The sequence below is a fragment of the Myxocyprinus asiaticus genome, chromosome 4 (genome assembly GCF_019703515.2).
Source record: "Myxocyprinus asiaticus isolate MX2 ecotype Aquarium Trade chromosome 4, UBuf_Myxa_2, whole genome shotgun sequence".
Lineage (NCBI taxonomy): Eukaryota > Metazoa > Chordata > Actinopteri > Cypriniformes > Catostomidae > Myxocyprinus > Myxocyprinus asiaticus.
The window spans coordinates 2742043-2766988 of record NC_059347.1 but is presented as its reverse complement, the minus strand read 5'-3'; the positions used below and the strand labels follow the sequence as shown (position 1 = coordinate 2766988).

General features: G+C 36.9%; 1 protein-coding gene across 1 annotated transcript in view; it reads right to left on the bottom strand.

Moving 5' to 3' along the window:
- The window catches only part of LOC127435620 (BMP/retinoic acid-inducible neural-specific protein 1-like), a 227397-nt gene that overhangs the window by 33264 nt on the left and 169187 nt on the right, over positions 1–24946 (bottom strand). Inside the window, exon 5 of the mRNA XM_051689218.1 lies at positions 24795–24900. Within this exon, the coding sequence (XP_051545178.1) occupies positions 24795–24900 (106 nt within the window). The remainder of the gene's footprint in view (positions 1–24794; positions 24901–24946) is intronic.

Genomic DNA, 24946 nt, shown 5'->3' with positions numbered 1-24946 from the left:
GGGTTTGGGATTGGACTGGATTTTGGAGGGTCTGGTATTGGTCTGTGTCTTAGAGGGTCTGGTATTGGTCTAAGTTTTTTGGGGTGTGGTATTGGTATTGGTTTGGTTCTTAGGGTGTCTGGTAGTGGTATTGGTAGTTTTGTGGTCTGATATTGGTCTAGGTCTTATGAGGTCTGGTATTGCTCTGGGTCTGTTTTTTGGGGATCTGGTATTGGTCTTAGTCATAGAGATTCTGGTATTGGTCTGGGTCTCAAAGGGTCTGATATTGGTCTGGGTAGTTTGGGATCTGGTATTGGCCTGAGTCTTAGGGGTCTGATATTGATCTGGGAATTAAATGGTCTGTTATTGGTCTAGGTTTGAGGATATGTATTGGTCTGGGTTTTTGGGGGTCTAGAATTGGTCTGGGTCATGGAGGGTCTTGGGTTGGTCTGTGTCTAAGGGGGTCTGGTGTTATTCTGGGTATTTGGGGGTCTAATATTGGAATCTGGGTCTTGGAGGGTCAGGTATTGTCTGAGTCTTAGGGGTCTGATATTGGTCTTGGTCTGGGGGTTTTATGGGTTTTGTATTAGTCTGTGTCTGGGTCTTGGGGGTCTGATATTAGTCTGGAACTAAAGAGGTCTAATATTGGTCTGGCTATTGGAGGGTCTTGTATTGGTCTGGTTCTAGATGGCTCTGGTATTTCTTCTCGAGTCTTTAATTACTGACTAGCTCAAATCTTCTGTGCCCTTTATGCAGGTCAGAATCAGGATTTCTAAATGCAAAACTGTGTCCATGGGACCTGGCTTTGACCGTTTAGCACAGAGAGTGCTATTTTTATGTATCCTGTGTAGAACGGGCCTGATTCCAGCGTTCAGGCTCTTGGCAACGGTACGGGTCGTGGTGCCACATGCCATCTCATAAGGAAGAATTTCATCAGAGCATTGTGTGCTCCCAAATTCACAAAATAATAATAACCTAATGCAGTGATGGACTGAGAGACATTACTTGAATAAGGTGTTAAATTATGGCTCAGTTGCTGTTACACTCACACTTAAAAAAAATACTTTTTAAACCATATCAATCACTCACTGCCTTTCCCTCGCCAGTGTAATCACACTCACTGGATGCTCATTTAAAGGCTATTTAAGGGCATTTAAGTATAGCTATAAAACACAAAGCATTCAACACTGCTTGCACTTTTGAAGTCTTAAAATAAAACACACATATGACTCAAGGGAGGGCACAGAATCAAGGCACCAGTGGTAACGTCAGTGGTCACACGAGCCTACAAATCAATAATGCAGATCGGGTTGGCAGCAATGTATCTTTGTTCTCAAAGAATGACAAGATATATGGGCTTTTCACCAGCGGCATGAATGAATGCTTTTGCATTTACTCCCTGATAAGCAAACAAGCTTGAACCAGATTGCGCAGGATTGCTGGTCTTAGCTAGTCTCCCAACCTGGTCTGGCTGGTCCGTCGAATGGTTTTAGAGGGATTTTGGGCACTTTTCAGCCAGCTGGGAGACCAAATTAAACCAGTTATTTTTTTAGCAAGGCCATTAACAATAACAATAAAATCTAAATAATAATCAGATTAATTTGGGGGCATTAATTAGTGGTGGTAGTAAGACAAGCATCACTAGTACTATTGCCAATCCTGAGGTTAGGGATTTGAACAAACCACAAACTCTATTGTTAATCTTCTGCAATACATCTACACAACATTCAGACTTATGATATTTACCTGGTGGAAAACGGGTGGAACAATGTCATAGACTGCCACTGAAGGAGACCAGAATATCATAGACACTTGAGTATTAGCTCTTTGACTTTGGTCAGTAAACAACCACCTAACAACCATCCAGAACATCCTAGCATTGCGGAGGCAAATTTTGCATACGTTTTCACTTGCTGGTCAAAATGAAGTGCCATTGACAGATACTTTTGAGGCTGGTCATAAAAGTTTGATTTGATCCATAAAAGCAATTTCTCAGTCAACACATTATATTAACTACCACAGATTCTTTACAATATTGAACTAAATAAGATCAATTAAACATCTGCTGATGTCTCAGTTCTTTTCAAACAATCTGCGATCTATTTTTGGTGAAATACTGTTTTGCAATGGCTTATTTAAAATGAAATCCAATGCATAATGATATCTGGCAGAAAAAAAATAAAATAAAAAATGTGTCAATACAGCATCATTCTTCAGAGGCTGCCAGACAATCAAAAAAGTAAGTAATGACTATGAAGATCCAAAATGACACACAAAGCCAGGGTTGTTCAGGAATACTTCTGTCTAAAGAGTAAAGCAGAAATTGCAGTGACCTAAATCTCAGGCTGAAGCATGTGGGCGAGCTGTCCATGGTCCTGAAACACTGAAAATTAGACACAGTTATACACTGATCTCTGGTCAGATCTAAACACAGGTTACTCACTTATCTGCTTGCAATTATAGGCAGATTAAAGGATCAAAAGATCAAGCTTGCTGAATAGGCAAATAAATATGCAAACGGGAGATTCGACTATTATTTGATTTCAATAGAGTTTGGCATTAACATATTGTTGCTCTAACACATTACTCGAATAAGCAAAAAATGCATAGCACACACAAATATTGGGTAAATATTCTATTTTTAATTAAAATGACCATTGTTATCTATATGTTTTAAAAATAGATTAAATATACTGTACATACTGTATATTTTTTAGAGAATGACGACGCAATTTTTTTTAAAATTGTTTGTTATTTTTTGTCTGGATCTGTTAAGTTTAAAAAAAATATTTACTTGAATATGCTGGAATTCTTGAAATTTAAAATGTTGGCATAAGGAGGAATAATCTTTTAAATTCAATTTTGAAAATATTTCTAATTTTTATTATTCCTTATTTTTCAATGACCCTTATAACATTTCTCTCGATTTGTTCTCCAGTTTATTGCAACTGTGGGATTATCATGAAGGATACATGTGATACTGCCTTAAAATTAGCCAAAATGAGGCTTCTTCAAAAGCAGCATAATTGTGCTGCCTACTTTTGTGATTCTTTAGACCAAAAACTCCACTATAAAAAGTTATAAGGAATAAATCAATGATTTTTAATATATCCATATCAATATTTAGCAATGACAAAGTAAAAAACAAAGACCACTAAAAGGTCACCATGCTGAAAGACTTTATAAGCTCTGATAACAATATCCAGACATAATATAGCATGATTGTTGCACTTACTGCAAAGGTACAGAAAAGTCACCAAAACGATTTACTACTTTTCACCATCTGGCAACCTTACAAGCACAAATCAATACACCTTACTGTGAAATCAGAGAATTCACATTTGCTGTTGTGTTGTAAATAAATGCGGCCATGTTGAAAGGCCAGCTGTCACAAACATCAGAGAACTAAAACTGAATCAATATTAAAACAAAGCATACTGGAATTGCTTTGGAGGATGAGAGAATATTTACTGTGAGCGAGGGGCTGCACAAAGCTGAAAGCAGCTGATTTATTGGCCCCAATAGTCTAAATAGAAACCGGCTCTTGATTGACCTCCTCCGATTGAGAGTGACCTCAGGGTCACCGAGAAAGGGTTTCATCAGCATGCCCAATGAATGGCAATATGGAAAGGTGAATATGAGGATGCTGACATCAATCTTTTAAATGATGCACCATTACAGAAGAACTATGCCCGGTGACTGTGCGCTTATAAAGAGAATAATCGCCAAGAACCGTGCCATCTCCTGCGCAGACATCAGTCTCACGTCACTGCAGTTAAACACAATTGCATTGTCCGTCATACTGCACTGATTGTATTTCGATCTGTAGGGCATAAAGAACTGAGTGTGTGCACTGCAAAAAGTCTTTTTCTTAACCAGTATTGTCATCTTGTTTTCCAGAAAAAAAAGATGTAATGCTTATGAGGTTCATGTTTTACTAGAGATGTTTATGTTTCAAGAAGATAAAAACAAATAGCCAATATGGTAATAATAAAAAAAACTTATCTGAAAAGCAACTTTAATATCTTTATTATGTTTTTAGTTTTTTGTTTTTTGCAATTTTGCAACAGCAGACACGCACCCTATGTGTAATCACTTGAAACCTATTTTAATCCAAACTCAAGAAGAAAAAATGCAGCCTTCAATTAGGGCAATTTACTTTTTTTTTTTTTTTACATTGTGACATTTTTCCGTGACCGTTACGCGCATTTAAACACACAACTCTCATTATCGCAATGAAAAAAAAAAATTGGTCATTATGATATTCTCATTACCATAGCATGAAAAATGATACACTGTATTATTTAAAGTGTAAAATACTGTATTTATAGGCCGACATCATAGTAGTTCCCCTTGGCAATGTCTTTAATTTTTGCTGATGTTAATTAAGAAAAGTATTGTACAACAGCATCTTTTTATCATACTACAGTGAAAACATGACTGTGTTATGGTAATTAGAATTTGTAATGACATCCCGAGGTATTAGCCTAATGTGAACTGAAGTGTCCTGAAATTGTCACAATGCACACAATCTGAATGGCTTAATTTTCTTTATGCAAAATATAATTCAGTAATATAATATGATAATATTCATGTGGATTCTGGGTTCAGTATGACCAGGACATTTTTCTTGATGGGTTTCATGAGAATCAACCTGTCAAAAATTTCATATGCAATGAGGTTAGCCAATTATTTAAATATAGAAATCTTATAAAACACAAGTAAAAAAAAAAAAACAATCAAGCAATCAAATAAGTAATAAATAAATAAAAGGCTAAAAAAAAAGTATAGTTTAACCCATAAACACTGAGATAATTAACAATCCCCAGAATTTGTTGGTACTTTATTTCATTTTATGAGGAAAGAAAGAAAGAATAACACTGGAACTCAGGGGGAAAATAAAAGCCTAAAAAGGTATATTTCAACCCCTAAAACAATAATCAAAATAACCAACTTTCTCCAGAATTTATTGGCACATTATACTTGCCATTTTTTCTTCCTAACAAAGAAAGACGGCCATCGACACCCATGTCACGCATTAATCTGCCCACCTCGTAAATCATCTGTCATCCTGTCGTCTTTTCAATCCAAGACATATTTTCCATCCACAATTTATCACTGACAAACTTCATTGCACATATTTCCTAATTGAGTTGTTTTTTTTATTATTTTTTTTTTTTTTTATTTGTTTGCCAAATGTTTGCCAATCTTCAGAAGAGAGAGAGAGAGAGAGAGAGAGAGAGAGAGAGAGAGAGAGCATGAAGATGAGTTTGTAATCCATCAGGCAGCAGATGAATTGCCTGTGGGGCTATTTAATTTATTTTCACTCCACTTCTTTGAAAACTGTTGGCTCAGGATATTCTAACGTATTCATAAATCTTCCCGGATGGGCTTATGACTCCTGCAAGAACAGAGCGTGTGTGTGTGTATAAAAAGAGAAAAACAAAACAAGCATCACAAAGCAAGTTTCTTTCCTCTGAATGGCCTTGAATTCATTGCAGCGGCTGGTAAACATGGTCAATGACTCTTAAGAGTCTAGTGTCTGTCTGAGAGAAAATACGGCATGAATTAACTGATAAATCACTCGTTTTAACTACAACTGCTTAGAAATTGCCTCTCCTTGATTTGGTGCTGTTAATTGGTCCCGAATAAAGCATCTTTATACAAATCAATATCCTGAAGTTACTGATGTCACCAGCAGAATTAAAGCATGTGAATTAGAGGTAAACAAGAGTTAAAAACATGTCCAGACCATATTTCACCCCAACACCAGAAGACAAAATTATATTTTTCAAATTAATAATTGTCATTGACAGGTTAAGTTAAGCACATTTCTCAGCATGATTGTTCTCCAGAAAGATAAATAAATGAATGTATCATAAGCAAAAAACATAAACAGATATTTACATTAACAAGTGCATATTAACAGTTTTCATATTCATACATTTGTGAAATATTATGCTTTGGTTTAGAGTTCAAGTGTATTGCACTGGTAAATCATTGAGACATGTCATTAGTTAATGTCTGCCTTTCTTGGTCTTTCTAGTCTGATTTTAAGTAACAATTTAGAAATAAAATAATAAAAAAGTGAATGGTGCAATTACTTTTTCATTTTTGAAGTTTAAACTTGTTGTGGGTGAATCACACAAAACCTGTCAATGACAATTATTAATTTGAAAAATATAATTTTGTCTTCTGGTGTTGGGGTGAAATATGGTCTGGACATGTTTTTAACTCTTGTTTACCTCTAATTCACATGCTTTAATTCTGCTGGTGACATCAGGAATGATCTCCCTGACTTCATATCCTGTCCGACCCCCAGGCCTCTCTGCACCATACAGACTGAATGAACAGCCATTTCCTCGAGCCACACACTTATATTTAGCGCTTAAACACACAACATTTTGACACTAAATTCCAAAAACAGAAACTGAGGAAAATAGTGTAGTGCGAAAACAAAACGAGCTGCCTTGACATGAGAATATGTACTTGTTCGAGAACAATCAAATCACACAGTAGCTCAACTGATAGAGCGTTACACTTGCGATGTAAAGGATACGAGTCCTGAAGAGCAGTTGAGTCGACACGTGAGCCCAAATGTCATAGAAGCTCCACAAAATGACATGGTTGCTTCAGCAATTGTGTTTCATCTCACGTTTGCTTTGTCGGACACTCTCGGTTAGGTTTAGGTTTAGGGTAAGGAGGTCAGTTTTGTTGATTTAACCTTAAAAACCACATCTGTTTGGGAGAACATTTCACTTGCTTTTAGTGCCAAAAATTGAACATATCAACTTGGAATGTGTAAGGACCAAACCTGAGTGTTTAAAGTTGCTCCATGTATTTGATTCTCAGGGGCATGTTTACCTTTTTAAGTCAATTTATAAATTTTTTTCAAACTGTTTAAAACTTAATATGTCTCATTCGTTAGCTCAGTGGTAAAATACACTGGCTACCACCCCTGGAGTTCGCTAGCTCGCTAGTTCGAATCCCAGGGCGTGCTGAGTGACTCCAGCCAGGTCTACTAAGCAACCAAATTGGCCCAGATGCTAGGGAGGGTAGAGTCACATGGGGTAACCTCCTTGTGATCGCTATAATGTGGTTCATTCTCAGTGGTGAGTGTGGTGAGTTGAGCGTGGTTGCCACGGTGGATGGCGTGAAGCCTCCACACACGCTATGTCTCTGTGGCAACACGCTCAACAAGCCACGTGATAAGATGCACGGGTTGACGGTCTCAGATGCGGAGGTAACTGGGATTCGTCCTCCGCCACTCAGACTGAGGCGAATCACTACGCGACCACGAGGACTTAAAAGCACATTGGGAATTGGGCATTCCAAATTGGGAGAAAAAGGAGAAAATTAAAAAAAAAAAAAAAAAAAAAAAGAAGAATGAGAAGTAGTCACCTCTTAACCTTAAACAAAATCAGAATCAACTCATATATAATGTGATAATATGTGGACTGTAACTAGGACTATAATAGAAAATTAAAAGCTATATCAGATGTTACAAATAAAAAAATTAAAAAAAAGAATTCAGTGCAGGGGCATTTTTTAGCTGCCACATTTTGTATTTCAGGGGCATTTTGCCCTGAGCCTCCATTTATTTCTAAACCTTGTAATATTATTTTGAAAATATGTCCAATTTTATTTATTAATTTTTTTTGACAGTCCTCATGTTTGCCCAAGTTTAAGGCGTGGGTAGATGACATGAAGCTATGAACTGAGGTGGAGCACTTGTATTAAAATGAATGGAAGAAATTGGAACTCCCAATATGGCGGATTTAGAAAGGGAAGTCCCGCCTTATAGGTAAAAGAGCCAATCACCTTTTCAATACAGTTATTACCTGTCAGTCAACTCGAGGATGTTCATGCGCATTAACTGAACCAGCCTGATCTTTTTTTTTTTTTTTTTTTTTGCATGATCTAAGCTAGAGAGGCACAATATATGATACCATTGTTGTCAGATTTTACTGCTGATTTGAAATATGTTTTTTGATTGAAATCTTGACCAACCGTTTTGGAGATTTTGGTCTTTCCCCATTCAAGTAGAAAGGAGCTGTACTTTTATGCCCATTATTTACATTTAAAGATGGCTGCCACGTGGACTGGCTTGTCTTGAAAAGGACTTTAACCAAGATTAGTTACGTTACTATCATAAACTACTTCGAGTTGTTATGACAGCCAACAACCACGCACGTTGAGCCTAAACAAATTTTTACTCCAACTAATACTTCTAACAGTTGTTGTTCTCCATCTGAAATGCATGTATCTGTAGTTTCTTTTAGAGATCAGAACCAGAAAACAGCCCAGCGGTAATTAGAATCATCTTAGCGCCACCCAGTGGTTAGTCAGAAAACTGTGAATAGAATTCATCTGGGGTGCGGTCACAGGTTTGCGTACAGTATATTACTTTTGAAATCAGTTTTTCTAATCAGAATTTAGAGTCAGAACTATCCATTTTATGTTAGTTTTACTCTTTTGAGCCTTTTGTTATTAAAATTGCATCACCAAAGTGTGGATCACAAGTGTGTATTGCTGGACAATCCATAAAACATTCGGTATCATGCTGTGGATAAAGATTTTATATTGCTATCGCTCAGACTTGACTTGGTGTGAAGTAAATTCTGATAAAGCAAGTGTAAATGTTTTGTCACATTATTCTGTGACAGCATGTATTTCAAGATCGGGACATGTTCTGTTCAAACTCTGACACGAGTAAAACTCTCGCTTTAGTAATAAAATGAAGAGTTGCTGTGAGAGTTTGGGCTGAAGGTCAGGGTGTTCTCACTCATTCCAGGGCACAATTACAATCTCATCTGGCCGAGACGGCACGTCAGGGGCACAATGAGGCCACGGTTATTTCATCACATACTGCTCTGCACAAATCTAACAGTCATTTCCAAACAAAAAATAAAAGAGCCCGCAGGAGCGGCAGAGCGGCTGATTAGCCCTCGCCTGTGATGTCGACACGATAGCAGCGTAGATTTTATTGCGTTTAGAAATGTAACAACATGTCATTATAACGCTCTGCCAGATATCCTGAGGCAAAGTCACTCCACTCAAGGCTTTCTCTGAATGCAAACAAGACAAAAAGGACCAAAAAAGCATATGTCCTACACTGAAAAACACTGATAAACTGTGTGAATAATTAAAGCTGAAGCGTGTAATTTTTTGTTGTTTGATTCTTCATCTACACCTTATTTAGAGATTTCTTTGAACGCCTTGATGTTTGTCTCATTTTCATTCTCTTGTCTTTCGATTTATCCATCAGCTTTATTACCTGCCCCAGTGTGCTCTGCACTGACGCGATTGCAAGGCAATTGTATTAATGCCAACAACGATCCCTTCAAAGTGACCTCTCCTCATTCATTAAAACACACAGACGGATGAGATGACTAGCTAATGTGAGACGGCAGATGCCACACTTGTCCTGTGATCGCAGCGATCTCTCTCATGGCAGTGTGTTAAATCTCAGTATCTGTCAATCTAACGCCAATGGCCACTCAACACGAGAGAGAGAGAGAGAGAGAGAGAGAGAGAGAGAGAGAGATACAGGTCTGTTCTCACATCCAGTCCACACAACATGAAATGTCATGGCTTTTTTTTTTTTTTTTTAATGCCAGCCATCTTGTGTATTTTTTCGCCTGCTCTTTAGTCTCAGGTCTTGACATGCACAAAAGGGCGGATCATGTTACTGCCACAACAGCATCTTTAATGACAGGTTAAACAACAAACAACTGCCTGTCTAAAAATAATTCTGTTGACTGGCTTGTTATGATTTAGCTCTCAGAAAAAAACAAAGTTTAAAATTGAAGAATTGGCTCCCTTTCAATTTATGGGTTAAAATTTGAATTGAATTGGCCACGCCCCCACATGATGTTCGATTGGAATTTGATAGAGGGAAAAAGATAAATTTACTGAAATGCACTTAGTAAATTACTGAAAGAAAATAACCTAACCCTAACTCTATTAATAACTCAGGACCCCCACTCCAATTTTACCCCTAGTTTTAATTCTATTTTACCCAAAACCTTAATATAAATATATATATGTATGTATGTATGTATATATATATATATATATATATATATATATATATATATATATATATATATATATAAATCTATTATTATTACATTATTCTTATTTTTATAATACGGTATTATTACTGTGGATTATAATATTAATTTAAGGATCAGATTTATTTTAGCCTATGCAGTAGTAATTTAACATAAAAAGCTAACATAAAATTTTCTGTCACACTGTGTCACTTTTTTTAATTTGTCTGATACCTTGTAGTGGTAACAAATGTTTAGAGTTGTACAAATGTGTGAAACTACAGCATATTGCTTTCACAATGCACGTGAACCGCTCTTGAGCCCAGAGCGTGAACACAACAGAGTGCGTCACCCACTCACTCTGAAGCACACACAAACCATATAGGTTATTAATTACTTTTAGCCTTTTGTGGTTTAATAATCACACATGATCATATTACTATATCGATGTTACGATATAGGATCATCACAAGTCTAATGATTTTAGGAAATCATTGCAAGTGGCCAAATAAATAGTGCATTAAAATCATTGTGATATTCACGATATAGCTTCATTTTTTTATATCGCCAGCAAATCTTTACAGTGATGTCCCAGCCTTATGCAGTCCTATACAATAGTCTTTGCTTGTTCTTTGCAGGTAACATTAGTTCTCTTTGTTTTAAAAGAAAATCGCTCATAATGATACAAAACTTCACCCCTCCCTCACATTACAAACACTGTGTGCTGCCTGCTTGAGGAACGACTGATATACAGAAGCATGTTTTTGTATGTGTCGCTCAAAAAGGTTGAAATATTAACATTTCAAAAAGTGGAAAATGTGTAAGATATAGTGTCTTAGTTAATGTTACTCTTGACAAGCTCAGCTTTCTGAGACGTGCACAATAAATGGAGACTGCAACGATGCCATCTCATTTGAACTTGATATCACACCGTGCGCATTTTTCAATTTATAATTTAGTCATACTGGCTTCACAGACTGTATATTTAAAATATTGCTTTATACCTCTGCTTGTTTGATGATCAGTCTAATGAATATGGAACTACCAAAAATTTCACTTTAGAACTAAAATCACGGCTTGGGCTGTTTCTAACAAGTTATTAGAGAAACAAGGATGTGTGTGTGTGTGTGTGTGTGTGTGTGTGTGAGAGAGAGAGAGAGAGAGAGAGAGAGAGAGAGAGAGAGAGATGGAGCGTGTGCGATCACCTGTTGATGATGCTGTAGTGTGTTAGTCAGCATTCTGAAGATAATGTCATTTTGGTGAAATTCATCCTATTTTCTCAGTGGAAAAATTAGTCGTACAAGCGGGGGTATTCTTACCTATTTCATGGTAGCTGGTGTGCAAGAGTCATTCACTATAGAAACCGCAGTCTCCTCCACCATTTTCTCCTCTCCAATGTTTAAAGTCCGGTAAGAGGTAAGCGCCTTGAGTTTGTGTAATTAATCAGTCTGTTGTGTCTCTCAGCTGTGATGAGCCTTAATGCTGAAGCTGTTAGTTCAAAGCCATTTAAAGCTATTTCCTAGCTTTAGTAGTGTAGTAGTAATACAGTAAATCATGGAGTGCTGTTGAATATAAACTATGAGTGACGCTGACTCACTTCACGTCACCAACTGGCTCATATTACACACAAAAATGGTCTATTGCCTCCACCTGCTGGCTAAAATATGTAATGTCAAAAAATTTAATGTAAAGAGACAGATAGCTCTTAACACATCTGCACTGCTCTTACAGTTTAGTTTAGAACAGCACAAACACAAGCGGAGTGATATACACAGTGAAGCATCAGAGTAATGATGGTGTGAGACCATCAGTACTCATGGAACGTCTCTCATCCAATCAGATTCGAGGACTGGAACTAACTGTTATTTATATATATATATATATATACAGCTCCGGAAATATCGGTGATGATCTGGCTTCAGCAAGGCTGGAATCGGGCAGATTCGTCTTTGTGAAGGATGCATGAATCAAGCCATGTACAAGGTTATCCTGGGAGCAAACTTGCTTCTTTCTGCTCTGACAATGTTCCCCAACTCTGAGGATTGGTTTTTCCAGCAGGACTATGCTCCAAGCCATACAGCCAGGTCAATCAAGGTGTGGATGGAGGACCACCAGATCAAGACCCTGTCATGGCCAGCCCGATCTCCAGACCTGAACCCCATTGAAAACCTCTGGAATGTGATCAAGAGGAAGATGGATGGACACAAGCCATCAAACAAAGCTGAGCTGCTTGAATTTTTGCGCCAGGAGTGGCAATGTCAGGCCCCTCATCAGTCTCTGCTCCCTCTCTTCCCTGCTCCAACTCTCGACTGATTACACTCACCTGATCTCCATCAACCACCTCATCAAAGACACTTTAAATACTCACCCCAAACTCCCATGCCTGGGCTAGTCTCGTTTGGACTCCTCACATGTGTATGACTCATCCTTGTGACTTTTCCTGAAGAATATCTCCTGCGTTTGAGTTAAGTTATTAGTTTGTTTAACTTCACCTTTGTTTTTGATATCCAGTTCTGTTCTCCGTATATACCCATGTTTTGTTTGTATCCCTTAATAAATCTGCATTTGGGTTCATCACTTCTGTCGTCCTCTTCCTCTGAGTGTAACAGGCATAATGTCACCCAACATCAATGTGAAAGACTGGTAGAGAGCATGCCAAGACACATGAAAGCTGTGATTGGAAATCAGGGTTATTCCACCAAATACTGATTTCTGAACTCTTCCTAAGTTAAAACATTAGTATTGTGTTGTTTAAAAATCAATATGAACTTGTTTTCTTTGCATTATTGGAGGTCTGAAAACACTGCATCTTTTGGAAATTTTCTGCAAATAAATGAACATATCCAAAGTGTCAAACAGCAGAGGACAACGCTAAAACACAATGCATAAAATGAACAATGACTCTGCAATTTTAAAAGTGTAAAAGTTTGTGGATGAACAGAAATATTGCAAGTGTCCTCAGAAAAGCTTCATACTCATTTTTCACAGCTGTTCTTTTGCTAACACTGTGTTTTTGTCTCTGTTGAAGAAAAAAAAAAAACTGAACTAAACTGAAAATAAAAATGTAACACCTTGCAGTTTCATTCTGATCTTCCATAGCTCTTTTGAACAGCGTGTTACATCACAGCAAAAAAAAAAAAAAAAAAAAAAAAAAAAAGAAGTGGGAAGCATACACAATTATATTTTATTTATTTGTTTATTTTTTATTTACTGAAGAGTAGTGCAAAGTGTTAAATGTGCTTGCTAGAGTAGTGTGGGTGGCAAAGCCGTTTCTAAACATATGGGGACCCTAAGCAAAATCCTACTTGGAGCACCAAGTACATATATTACATTCTCACTTCCTACTCTGGCCACAAGGGGGGCCCCTATAGTTATAGAGCCAATAAAGATGCCTAAATCTTTCTTGCAGCTTTTGGTATTTTTTTAAAACCTTGCTTTGCGGGGCACCCGCTTATACCACTTATAGATAAAAAACAGCCCTGGTGGGTGGTCAAAAGAGCCCGCCTTCAAGTCTCTATGATATTCTGGTCTGTAGATATGACTCGAGTCCCTCCTTCAATGTAAGTCAATTGGATTTGTTTACCCATTTATCATTCGTCTGGTGAAAAAGATAAGTGTTATCCCTTAGTAAAGTAACAACACACCTCTCCTCAACAAGACACATGATTTGAGGTGTCATTCATGCCTGGAGCACAAACGCTACCACAATGATTACACGGGAAGTCTGCTTGTTGGTTCCGAGATTCCCAGTAGGATCGGCCACATTATGCAGACTCATCGACAAGCGGCATCTCCTACCAGACATTTTTACATCGACTTCATTCTGTTTACCTACCTCTGTGGCACGGCCGGAAGTATGTTGCATCTGCAGCATTCGGATAATGTGTTTGTGTAATCGTGTTTGCATAATCAGTGACGAGTGCTGTTCGGAGGATGCATTTTCCCCTCAAACGTTATATTTTTACTCGACTGATGGTTAGATTTAGGTTTGGGGTTGGGTTGGAGGGGGGTTTACAGTTTATAAAATATGCATTCCTCTTCACTGTATTACAGACACAGCTGAAAACAACTCACTTCAAAATTTGCTTTTGGCAGTCCTCTGATATTACACACAGAAAATGGAGCTCACACATGCCCATACGCCCAATGACACTTACCGCTTTGACCACTGGGGGCAGTTTTTCGAATTGTGGTAAGCACAGTCCAATTTTAGCTAAAGAAAAGTCAACCTACTGTTTACGATTTCACTGTGAGATCAGTCTGATGCTGCAGGACCACTTACACACTGAACTTTTAATATGTATTTGGGACTTAATATAATTGCATAAAGTCCATCAATCAAATTGGAGTTTTTGACTTCAGGCAGCTCTTGCCAACTCTACTATCAGGGCATAGATAATAGAGATGTGCCCGAAACCAAATACCATATTTGGAAAGGCACAAATAATGACTTCAAAATGAATAACAAATTAATCAGAATAATGGATAATAATAATAATAATAATAATAATAATAATAATAATAATTGTTTGACTGATTTTCCAAGAAGCACAAGGATAAAGTAACATTTGAAACAAACATATCACAAATTACAGCTAATTTATAAGTCTGTGAAGCCAATATAACTAAAGTCAAGTCATATTTATTTTTTTAGCGCTTTTGACAACACACACCATTTCAAAGCAGCTTTACAGAAGATTATGCTGTAACAGAAAATGAAGCTGAAAAGCTGTAATGTCTTAGTCTTAATTCTGTGGCTTGATAAAAAATGTGATTGTAGATTATGCCTTAAAAATAAATAAATAAATAAATAAATAAATATTCCCATTACCATTGCCTTTCTGTCAGCTCGAACTAGTCTGGCCATTCTCTGTTGACCTCTCTCATCAACAAGACATTTCTGTCCACAGAACTGCTGCTCACTGGATGTTATTTATTTATTTTTTTGGCACAATTCTGAGTAAATTCTAGAGACTGTTGTGTGTGAAAATCCCAGGAGATCAGCAGTTACAGAAATACTCAAACCAGCCCATCTGGCACCAACAATCATGCCACAGTCCAAATCACTAAGATCACATTTTTCCCCATTCTGATGGTTGATGTGAACATTAACTGAAGCTCCTGACCCGTATCTGCATGATTTTATGCATTGCACTGCTGCCACACGATTGGCTGATTAGGTAATCACATGAATAAGAAGGTGTACAGGTGTTCCTAATAAAGTGGTGGGTGAGTGTATGTATTGGTTTATAGGCATAAAGGTATATACTGTATACAGTATCTAGGTATATATATATATATATATATTTACATAACTTTTACCCTCTGTGAAGTCCACAGTAATAGTCTGAAAAAATGTCTGGCTTGCTAAAGTGTAAACCTTATGAATGAAAATGTGCAGGGTGTGATTTCAAATCAGATGGCCGCAGTCTCGACTCCGTTTGCGGTCTTTGTTTATTGAGCGCGTCTGGAGTTTGCCGAAAGTAACAATAACTAATAAATAATATACATTTTCCACTTCTTGAAATGTCTATAGTATGTTAAAGTATCACGTGACTCACACGTAATAATTCATTTATAATGTATTCATTTATAAACCAACCTGAGCTCTATGTTAAATTCCTGACCTGAAGTGATGATTATCACAGCGGAGCTCGTCTATCCATCTCTTAAAGTTGAGCACATTTATATCCACACCAGCGATTAAGGTAATTATCTGGTTAAGACTTTATTCCCCAAAAAAGTTGAAATGCCCCATTTGGTTTAAATGCTCCATAGAGTGTACATCTATTCAGAATATTCCTGCTCATGTGATACAAAGAAACTGAAGCATGCTCTTTTTTTTTTTTTTTTTTTAACTGTCACTGAGCTCTGGAAAGGGACTAGATAATTTAAATGAAATAAAATTAAATTAAATAATAATTATTATTATTATTGTTTTACCACTATTCTCTTCTGGTAAAACTAGGGAGGCTCACTCTTGCCATTTATTCTACTGGATTTAGCAAATTCTGCACAAGTAATTTAACTAAATAATTATGTCCTCCACATTCAAATTTAAATATTTATGAAGAAATCAACCTCAAGTTTATCGTAAAAATTCCTGATAGACTTTCACCTGATTGTAGGCTATACTGATTAATTCTCATTCTTTTAATGTATGTAATATTCACTGCAAAATGTGTGCTTGAGATTTAACAAATTCTTGACATCTTGTGTTTCCAGAATGACGTTGTTATACATGCACAGACATAAATGAAAATTCTGTTTCAGCATATATTAATGGCAGAAGAAACCACAGTTAACAACATTTCATTCCACAGTTAATGTAGCCAACAAATTCAGTTTCATCTATGAAAACAATTATAAAATAATAATTTAATTTAATAATAATAATAATAATAATAATTATTATTATTATTATTATTATTATTATCATAATTATTATTATTATTATTATTATTATTATTATTATTATTATTATTATTATTATTATGAACAGGCATATACAAGGCATATTTTTATTTTTTAGAAACTATAAATGTTATAGAGTAACATAAGAAAAATGGGCGTTTCATTTAGTTTTGACACACTTCCGATTTAAGCCCCGCCCACATTTGTTTTTTTTTTCCAGATACAGATAATGGCTTTGCTGCAAACCCCTAATATATATCAATCCATATAGACCTTATTCGGCTATTTATGTATTTGTATACAATATATATATATATATATATATATATATATATATATATATATATATATACATACACACACACATATAATATTGTCAAAAAGTAATAACAGATTATTGGTTAAAATGATAGTTCCTCTGATTGAATAAAAGACAATATATAGATTCGCTCTGAAATGTTTTAAAAGTGTAATTTTTATCTTCAATATCATCAAAAGTGTAAAACATATTGAGATTCGCCCATCCCTAGTTGCAGCAGGATCTACTCAGTTGTACAGATGCTAACTTTGGATTTGTCAGTTCTAATTAGTGTTGTCACGGTACCGAAATTTCAGTAGTCGGTACCAATACCACTGAAAATTCACAGTTCTCGATACCAATTTTGGTACCACAGCATATATATGCTAATATGACAATGTGCTACTGAACACACATGTTTAACCTATTTAAAATAATAAATTAAAAGTAATGCATGTTTCCTTTAAGTGTTTCTCAATCAAGGATGCATTGCTTAAGTGTTTTTAAATAGTGCCCTACTAAAACCGGTTTTATTCTTTACCAAATCATGTTTTCCTTTTTTTTATTATTATTTTCCAGAACTCCATGTTTTAGAGTTTAATTTAATTTCATCACCAAAATGGTGTCTAATCAATTCATTCTTAAAACTTTTAACAAGTGAAAATAGAACTTTTCAACAAGTCATTGCATTTTTTTTTTTTTTTTTTTTTTTTTGGCCAAACTTTTATTCAACAGTAATCTTGCTTGTGATATGTTGCTTAATTATTATTATTATTATTATTATTTAATTATTACAGTGAATATTCCATTTTACTATACAGTTTTTGTCTCAATTTCTTCAATTTCAGGGCTCTAACTTATATTTTGAAACGTGCTTTTATTATGACATGTATTTTTTGCCGAAAGCTTCATTATCCGGATAAACAGTTTGCGACACAGAGACTTTTAAGTCACATCTGAAATCTCATCTCTTTACACTGGCCTTTGAGTCTGACAAATGAAATGTAGGACACAGTTTTGAAGTGTTTTTATTTTGTGTTTGTGTATATGATCATTTTTAAATGTTATGTTTGAAATTTTATTACAGTGAAACACTTTAGTCAACTCTGTTGTTTTAAATGCTGTATAAATAAAGTTTAGTTGAGATTAAAGCACAAATGCTGTGATTTAATTATATAAATATGTAGTTTACATGTGCTGCATGCTTCACAGTAGCTTAGTGCTCTGCTCTGTCATCTCATACAACGTGAATGATTCTCAATATGTTTGTGCGGTCAGACTTATACATTCATTCAAAGTATGCAGCTCTTCTACACTAAGATTGCAGCCTTTAGCGGTTTAATAAATCACAGTAGGACATGTCACGATTTTTTAATTTGATTAATTGTCCATTTCAGTGTAAAAGGGGCAACAGAGCACGTGCTCAAAATTAGCATTTTAAAGCAGTCGTGTGCCAGTCATACTGTGTGCTGGTACCGGATAGAGTCGGTGCTCGGTACTACCGGTACTGCAGAAACACTGGTATTGTTACATCTTTTTTATTTTAGTATCGTCTTAGTACTGAAGTACCAGTACTTTTGACAGCACTAGTTCTAATGTAGTTTGATGTCTGACTAGTTGAAAGTGTCTTACTGGTGTCTAATTGCATGTGGTGTGATTCATGCTTTACTTGAACTCTCCCAGTGTCTAATTTTAGTTAGTCTAAGTTCTCTACTGTCTTATTTATGTATGGTTCCCCTTTGGTTAACTCACATTTTTTTGTCGTAATGTGAAACATGAATGCTTGTTATAAGTATCACTAACACATTTGTGGCTGTGTAATGAAAGGAAGCGGCCTGAGCCGTGAGCAACCTGACTTTATCCATCTTTTATCTGGCCTTGTGATTTTGAAAATTCTCTCTGAAAGCGTTCTCTAGGTAACCGCTTTTGATGCTGAATGTCATTATGCTGCATAAAACATCCCCTCATGAGCACAGGATTACAGCGCATCCTGTAGCGGCAGAGCGCTCTTCACTGCGATCATCCAACAGATAAATGCGCTGCTGCTGTGCTATCAGGTTGTTGTCTTTAAAATGTTTGGACAAAATGGACTTGATGGATTCTGAAAGATCTTCACAGAGATGAAAATGGCCAAACATCTCTCTCCTCATCTGCGACGCAATCGTCCATGAGCTAGTCTAACAGTGGACTTTTGATTATTAGCATAAAGTCTGGTCCACTTTAGTCTTAGAAAACCCGCAGGCTGCCGAGAGTCAGTTCACAGACCGTCTGATGCAAATTGCACACAAATCTGACAAAAGATGACCGAAAATCAACAGTTTCAAGGTGATCGGACGGATTTATGCAACTTCCAGCATTCAGGATGCAACAAAGTAAACAAAATCATATTCAGTCGTTTAAAATCAATAAATCAATCAATCAATCAATCAATCAATATTTAACACATTTCAGATTCATAACAAAATTCCATCAAATTGAATTGTGTGATTTTTAACTAAATTATATGAATACAACTAAAAATAGTTACTTTCTTAATTTTATTTTATTAAAGATTACTCTATTTTTATAGACTTTTGTTATGAAACTAAAACGCGTAAATATAATTTTTTTTTTTGTGTGTGTGTGTGTAAAATTGTAGACTATTTTTGTAAGATTTATGCATTTGAATTTCATACTAAATTTTCATCAAATATAATTGTGAAAAGTTTAACAAAATGAAATTAATAAAACAAAATATATATTTATTTTTATTTATTTATTTTCCATTTTATTTGATTAAATATTACTCAATTCCATTTTATTTGATTAAATATTACTCAATTCCATTTGATGGAAATGTTAAGAAATGCATAAATCTGGGGGGCCTGGGTAGCTCAGCGAGTACTGATGCTGACTACTACCCTTAGAGTTGCGAGTTCGAATCCAGGGCTTGCTGAGTGACTCCAGCCAGGTCTACTAAGCCCAGCTGCTAGGGAGGGTAGAGTCACATGGGGTAACCTCCTCGTTTGTGATTAGTGGTTCTCGCTCTCAATGGGGTGTGTGTGGTAAGTTGTTCGTGGATCGCGGAGAGCAGCATGAGCCTCCACATGCTGTGAGTCTCTGCAATGTCAAGCACAATGAGCCACATGGTAAGATGCAAAGATTGACAGTCTCAGAAGCGGAGGCAACTGAGTCGTGTCCTCCGCCACCATAAGGACCTACTAAGTAGTGGGAATTGGGCATTCCAAATTGGGAGAAAAGGGGATAAAAATAAAATAATACACCATAATAATAATGCATATATATATTTTTTTATTTTAATTTTTTTTTGTGTAGAAAGTGAACATGATGCCCAAGAGCACAACTGTATAGTCTGTCATGTCTATGAAATCAATGAATATTTCTTACTTTAGGATGGACAGATATTTATGATTACAACGTCGACACACATTTCTGCTAAATTCTTCTGTTTTCTGTTCAACCAAACATGTACTGACACTGTTGCGAGAGTTTTTGCTGCTTTTTTGCCAATGAACCGCCCAGTTAGACAAGAAGAAGCTGTCTGACCAACAAGTGATCTTCCACAATTTTCTTTTAATGTGCTGTTTAGCAGTGGGTAAATCTGAAATTAATGATACGACAATAATAGCATAGTGTACAAAAAAACAACAACAAAAAAAAAACCTTCATGGACAGTTCCAAATGGACAGAAAAATGGAAAATGGAAATGTGTGTAGGCATGTGGCAAAAATGTACTTCCATCCAACCCTGAATATACCAACTATACATGTGGACTGTAAAGATACGCTTGAACATCCTGTTTTCTTGCTAGTAACTGCATCAAAAATCTTGGATATTTTTTCCAAAAATTGATGCCACAAATCTGGCGAATTTTGTCAAATCCAGTGATTTTTTTATTGTATCAGCCCAATAACTTGAAATGTCAAACAATTCTGTACATAATAAATTATGAAGTTCAAAATTAAACTGCCTACTTGATGAAATTCATGATGCAAACAAATAATTTAAAAAGTTTCAAACTGATTCAATGAAATGGACCACTTGAACCATTTTGAACCAGAAATGAACTGAACTTATCCTAACTCTAATGACTTTGAAAACACTTTCAAAGTCACAAGTTGCAAGACAAGGAAGTATTGTGAGACTAGTCCAATGACACGCTCTTTAGGAAACTTAATGGCCAAATAAGAAGACATTAAAATCATTGTGATAATTACCTCATCAAGCTCCTCCAAGGTTATCTAAGGCCTTGCCTGACGAAAGTTTTTCAAATCTTATGCTACAGAACTGGCTCCACTTTTTTTTTTAGAAATTTATACGGAATCATTAAAGAATGGAAAGCTTCCTCCAACCATGACGCAAGCCCGGATCAGTCTGATTCTTAAAAAGGACAAAGATCCAAGTGAGTGTAAAAGTTACAGCCCAATTTCCCTGATCCAGTTAGATGTAAAAATGTTGTCCAAAATTCTGGCTAATCGATTAAGTTATGACATCACTTATACATATAGATCAGGTGGGTTTATTTGAGGCCATAGCTCTTCTGATAATATTAGGCATCTCATCAATATCATGTGGTCAGTGGCGAATGATCAATCTCCGGTCACTGCCATCTCACTTGACACGGAAAAAGCGTTTGATATGGTAGAATGGGATTATCTTTTTAAGATTTTGGAAATGTATTGGTTTGGGAGTACATTTATTGGTTGGATTAAGTTACTTTATAGACACCCTGTAGCAGCGGTACAAACAAACGGGTTAATTTCAGATCATTTTACCTCTTTCCCCATTGTTCTGTCTTGCCCTGGAACCATTAGCAGCCGCGATAAGACAGGAGGATGATTTTCCAGGGGTGATTGCGGGAGGTGTGGCGCATAAGCTTCTGCTTTACGCAGATGATATTTTATTATTTGTCTCTGTTCTTTCTAGATCTATGCCTTGCCTCCACAGAATTATTATTTATTTATTTATTTATTTATTTATTTTTTCACCCAATTTTGGAATGCCCAATTCCCAGTGTGCTTTTAAATCCTCATGGTGGCGTAGTGATTCACCTCAATCCGGGTGGCGGAGGATGAATCCCAGTTGCCTCCGCGTATGAGACCATCAACCCGCACATCTTATCACATGACTTGTTGAGCGCGTTGCCACGGAGACATAGCGTGTGTGGAGGCTTCACGCCATCCACCGTGGCATCCGCGCTCAACTCACCACGCGCCCCACCAAGAACGAAGCACATTATAGCGTCCACGAGGAGGTTACCCCATGTGACTCTACCCACCCTGCAACTGGGCCAATTTGGTTGATTAGGAGACCTGGCTGGAGTCACTCAGCACACCCTGGGATTAGAACTAGCGAACTAATGAACTCCAGGGGTGGTAGCCAGCATCTTTTACCACTGAGCTATCCAGGCCCTGCCTCCACAGATTTATTAACTTCTTTTTCAAGTTCTCAGGATACAAAGTCTATTGGTCTAAATCCAAAGCTTTGGCTTTGACAGCGTACTGTCCAGTAACGGCCTTCCAGCCGGGTGCCTTCCAGTGGCCCAAACAGGGAATTAAGTATTTGGGAATTTTATTCCCATCAAATTTGTCTGAGTTAATTTTGATCCCTTAATAAAAAGGTTTTTGAATGATGTGGAAAGGGTGGGCTTCATTACACTTACTGATGATTGGGAATGTAATTAAATGTAATTGGGTTAATGTAATTAAAATGAATTGTATTCCAAAATTCAACTACCTGCTACAGTCTCTCCCTGTAAATGTCCCCCTCTCTTATTTCAAGCAATTTGATAGCATAGCGAAGTCATTCATTTGGAATGGTAAGCGTCCTAGGTTAAATTTCAATAAGTTACATAGGCCGATTGACAAAGGTGGGTTAGGCCTACCCAAGATTTTGTTTTATTATTATGCATTCGGTCTTAGACATTTGGCTCATTGGTCGCTTCCACCTGAGAGAGCCCCTCCCTAGTTTTGTATTGAAAAGGATGTTCTTGCCCCTATCTCACCACTGCAAAGCATTTCGATTAAACTAGCCAGAGAGGTTAAGTCACACTCCGTTATTTTGCATTTGCACTCGATATGGACAAAAGTGTCCAGAGTGTTTAATTATGATTTTTATTTAAACGTAGCCTCGAGCATATGGCTGAACCCTAAACTATGTATTAATAAGTCCCCTTTTTGTTGGACAGATTGGATTGTGAGGGGGGTTAATACACTTGGTGACCTATACGAAAGTGGAGAAATTAGACCTTTTGAAAATTTGGTTCAACATTTTGGCATTCCTTACAGCTGCGCCACCTACTCTGCACTGTTTTTGGGAGTGGCACGCACCCCCCCAGTGCGGCAGATACTCTGGGAGTGGTGTTTGCTGCTTTTGGGAACGGTCATGAGGCATCAGTGTATTACTCCCTGCTAATTCAGAGTCTGGGGAACGGAACTTTGAATTCTCTCAAAAAATTATGGGAGAAAGATCTAAACTTGACATTGGAGGAGGGGGTGTGGGCTAGGATCCTAAAAAATGTCAAGTCTGCATCTAGAGATGCAAGGGTCTGCCTTATGCAATTTAAGATTTTACATCGATTTTATTGGACCCCCTCCAGATTGTATAGGCTTGGTCTTAAAGACACACCCACCTGCTGGCGATGTCAATCAGAGATTGGAGACATAACTCTTTTGGGGGTGTGTTGAGATCCAGGAGTTCTGGTTGAAAGTTCAGAGTCTTATATGTGATGTATTGGGCACTCGGCTTTCACTTTGCCCCAGACTCTGTATTTTGGGCGATGGGGTGGTCATCGACGTTGAGAATTGGCACATAAAGAGTTGGGTCCTAACGAGCGTCATGATCACCAGACAGGTTATTTTAAGGGGTAGGAGGTCGGCTGGAGCGCCCTCATTTCATGAGTAGTGCTCGGAGATGGGGAGGGTGGCGGCCTTTGAGGAAGGGATCTATAGAAGGCTGGGAAATCTGGGGTTATTTGATAGGAAATGGGGCAGATATTTGGCCTTTTCGGAAGGCTTTCGGGGAGGGGTAGTGGAGAGGGATCTCTAGTTTTAAATATGTGTGTGCAATTTGATTGTTTTTGGAAAATATGCTTTTTATTTATTTATTTTTTAATGTATTTTTTGTGTGTGCGTGTTTTGTGTTTTTATTTTAGTTTCCAAATATTTATGACCACTGGGATGTGTTTGTGTCAGGTGGGGGTATTCGGGGGAAGGGTTTAATTGTACATAATTTGATACCGCATTTTCTGTGATGTTTATTTAATTTGTTGAATGGAATCAATAAAAATTGTTAATAAAAAATAAAAAAAATCATTGTGATATGCACCGTGTTGCTTAATTTTATCTTGCCAGCAAAATAATCACGACTAAACTGTGAATTATTTGATACCGTATATCGCCCACCTGTAGCGGTAACCTTTAGTGTTATCAGCCAGAAAAAGTGTCATGCATTCATTTTCCCAGATGCGTCTCATCGCAGCTGGGCAACCGTGATTTTCTTTTCAAAAGCATACAGCAGACGTGCAAACACCAGCATCTACAAATATATATCAGAATTCAAATGACATAATGATCTTTTCAAATGTCAATAGTAAAAGGAAAGAAAAAATCAAACTTTCTTCACTTGTTTTGGGGTGTTTAATTTGATTAGAGCAGCTGGATTCATGATCAATTCAGTGAGTGAGTGATGCAAACGCTCCTTTGCTGTCAATTTATCTTCATTATTGTGCCACTAAATATTCTCTTTTGTGTTTCTGGGTCTTTGCAAACCTTCAAAGGAATAGTCTACCCCAAAAAATTCACTCACCCACTTCTGAGCCCTTATTATTTTCTAGCACTATTAAAGTATCATAAAAGAAGTCCATATCTCTCTTGTGCTATGTTTGAACTCTGTGCTTGAATCACTAAAACAACTTTGCGTGAGGAACACAAAGTTGTTTTTTGTAAACTATTCCGCTACCATCTGAAATTGTCAGTGTGGGTTTAGTGCTGTGCTGCTGCATTTACAAAACAGGTTAAACTGTAGTAAAATGCAGTGATGTCACTTACCTTGCAAATGGAGCTTGCTTTCTGGGCTCTGGAGCAGAACTGAGCTGACCGAGTCCAGATTATCATACGTACTGCAGCCGAGCGGACCTGTCCGAGTCTCCGTCACCTGAACACAGACAGAAAAACACATGAAACCAAAGACTGCTCGCTGA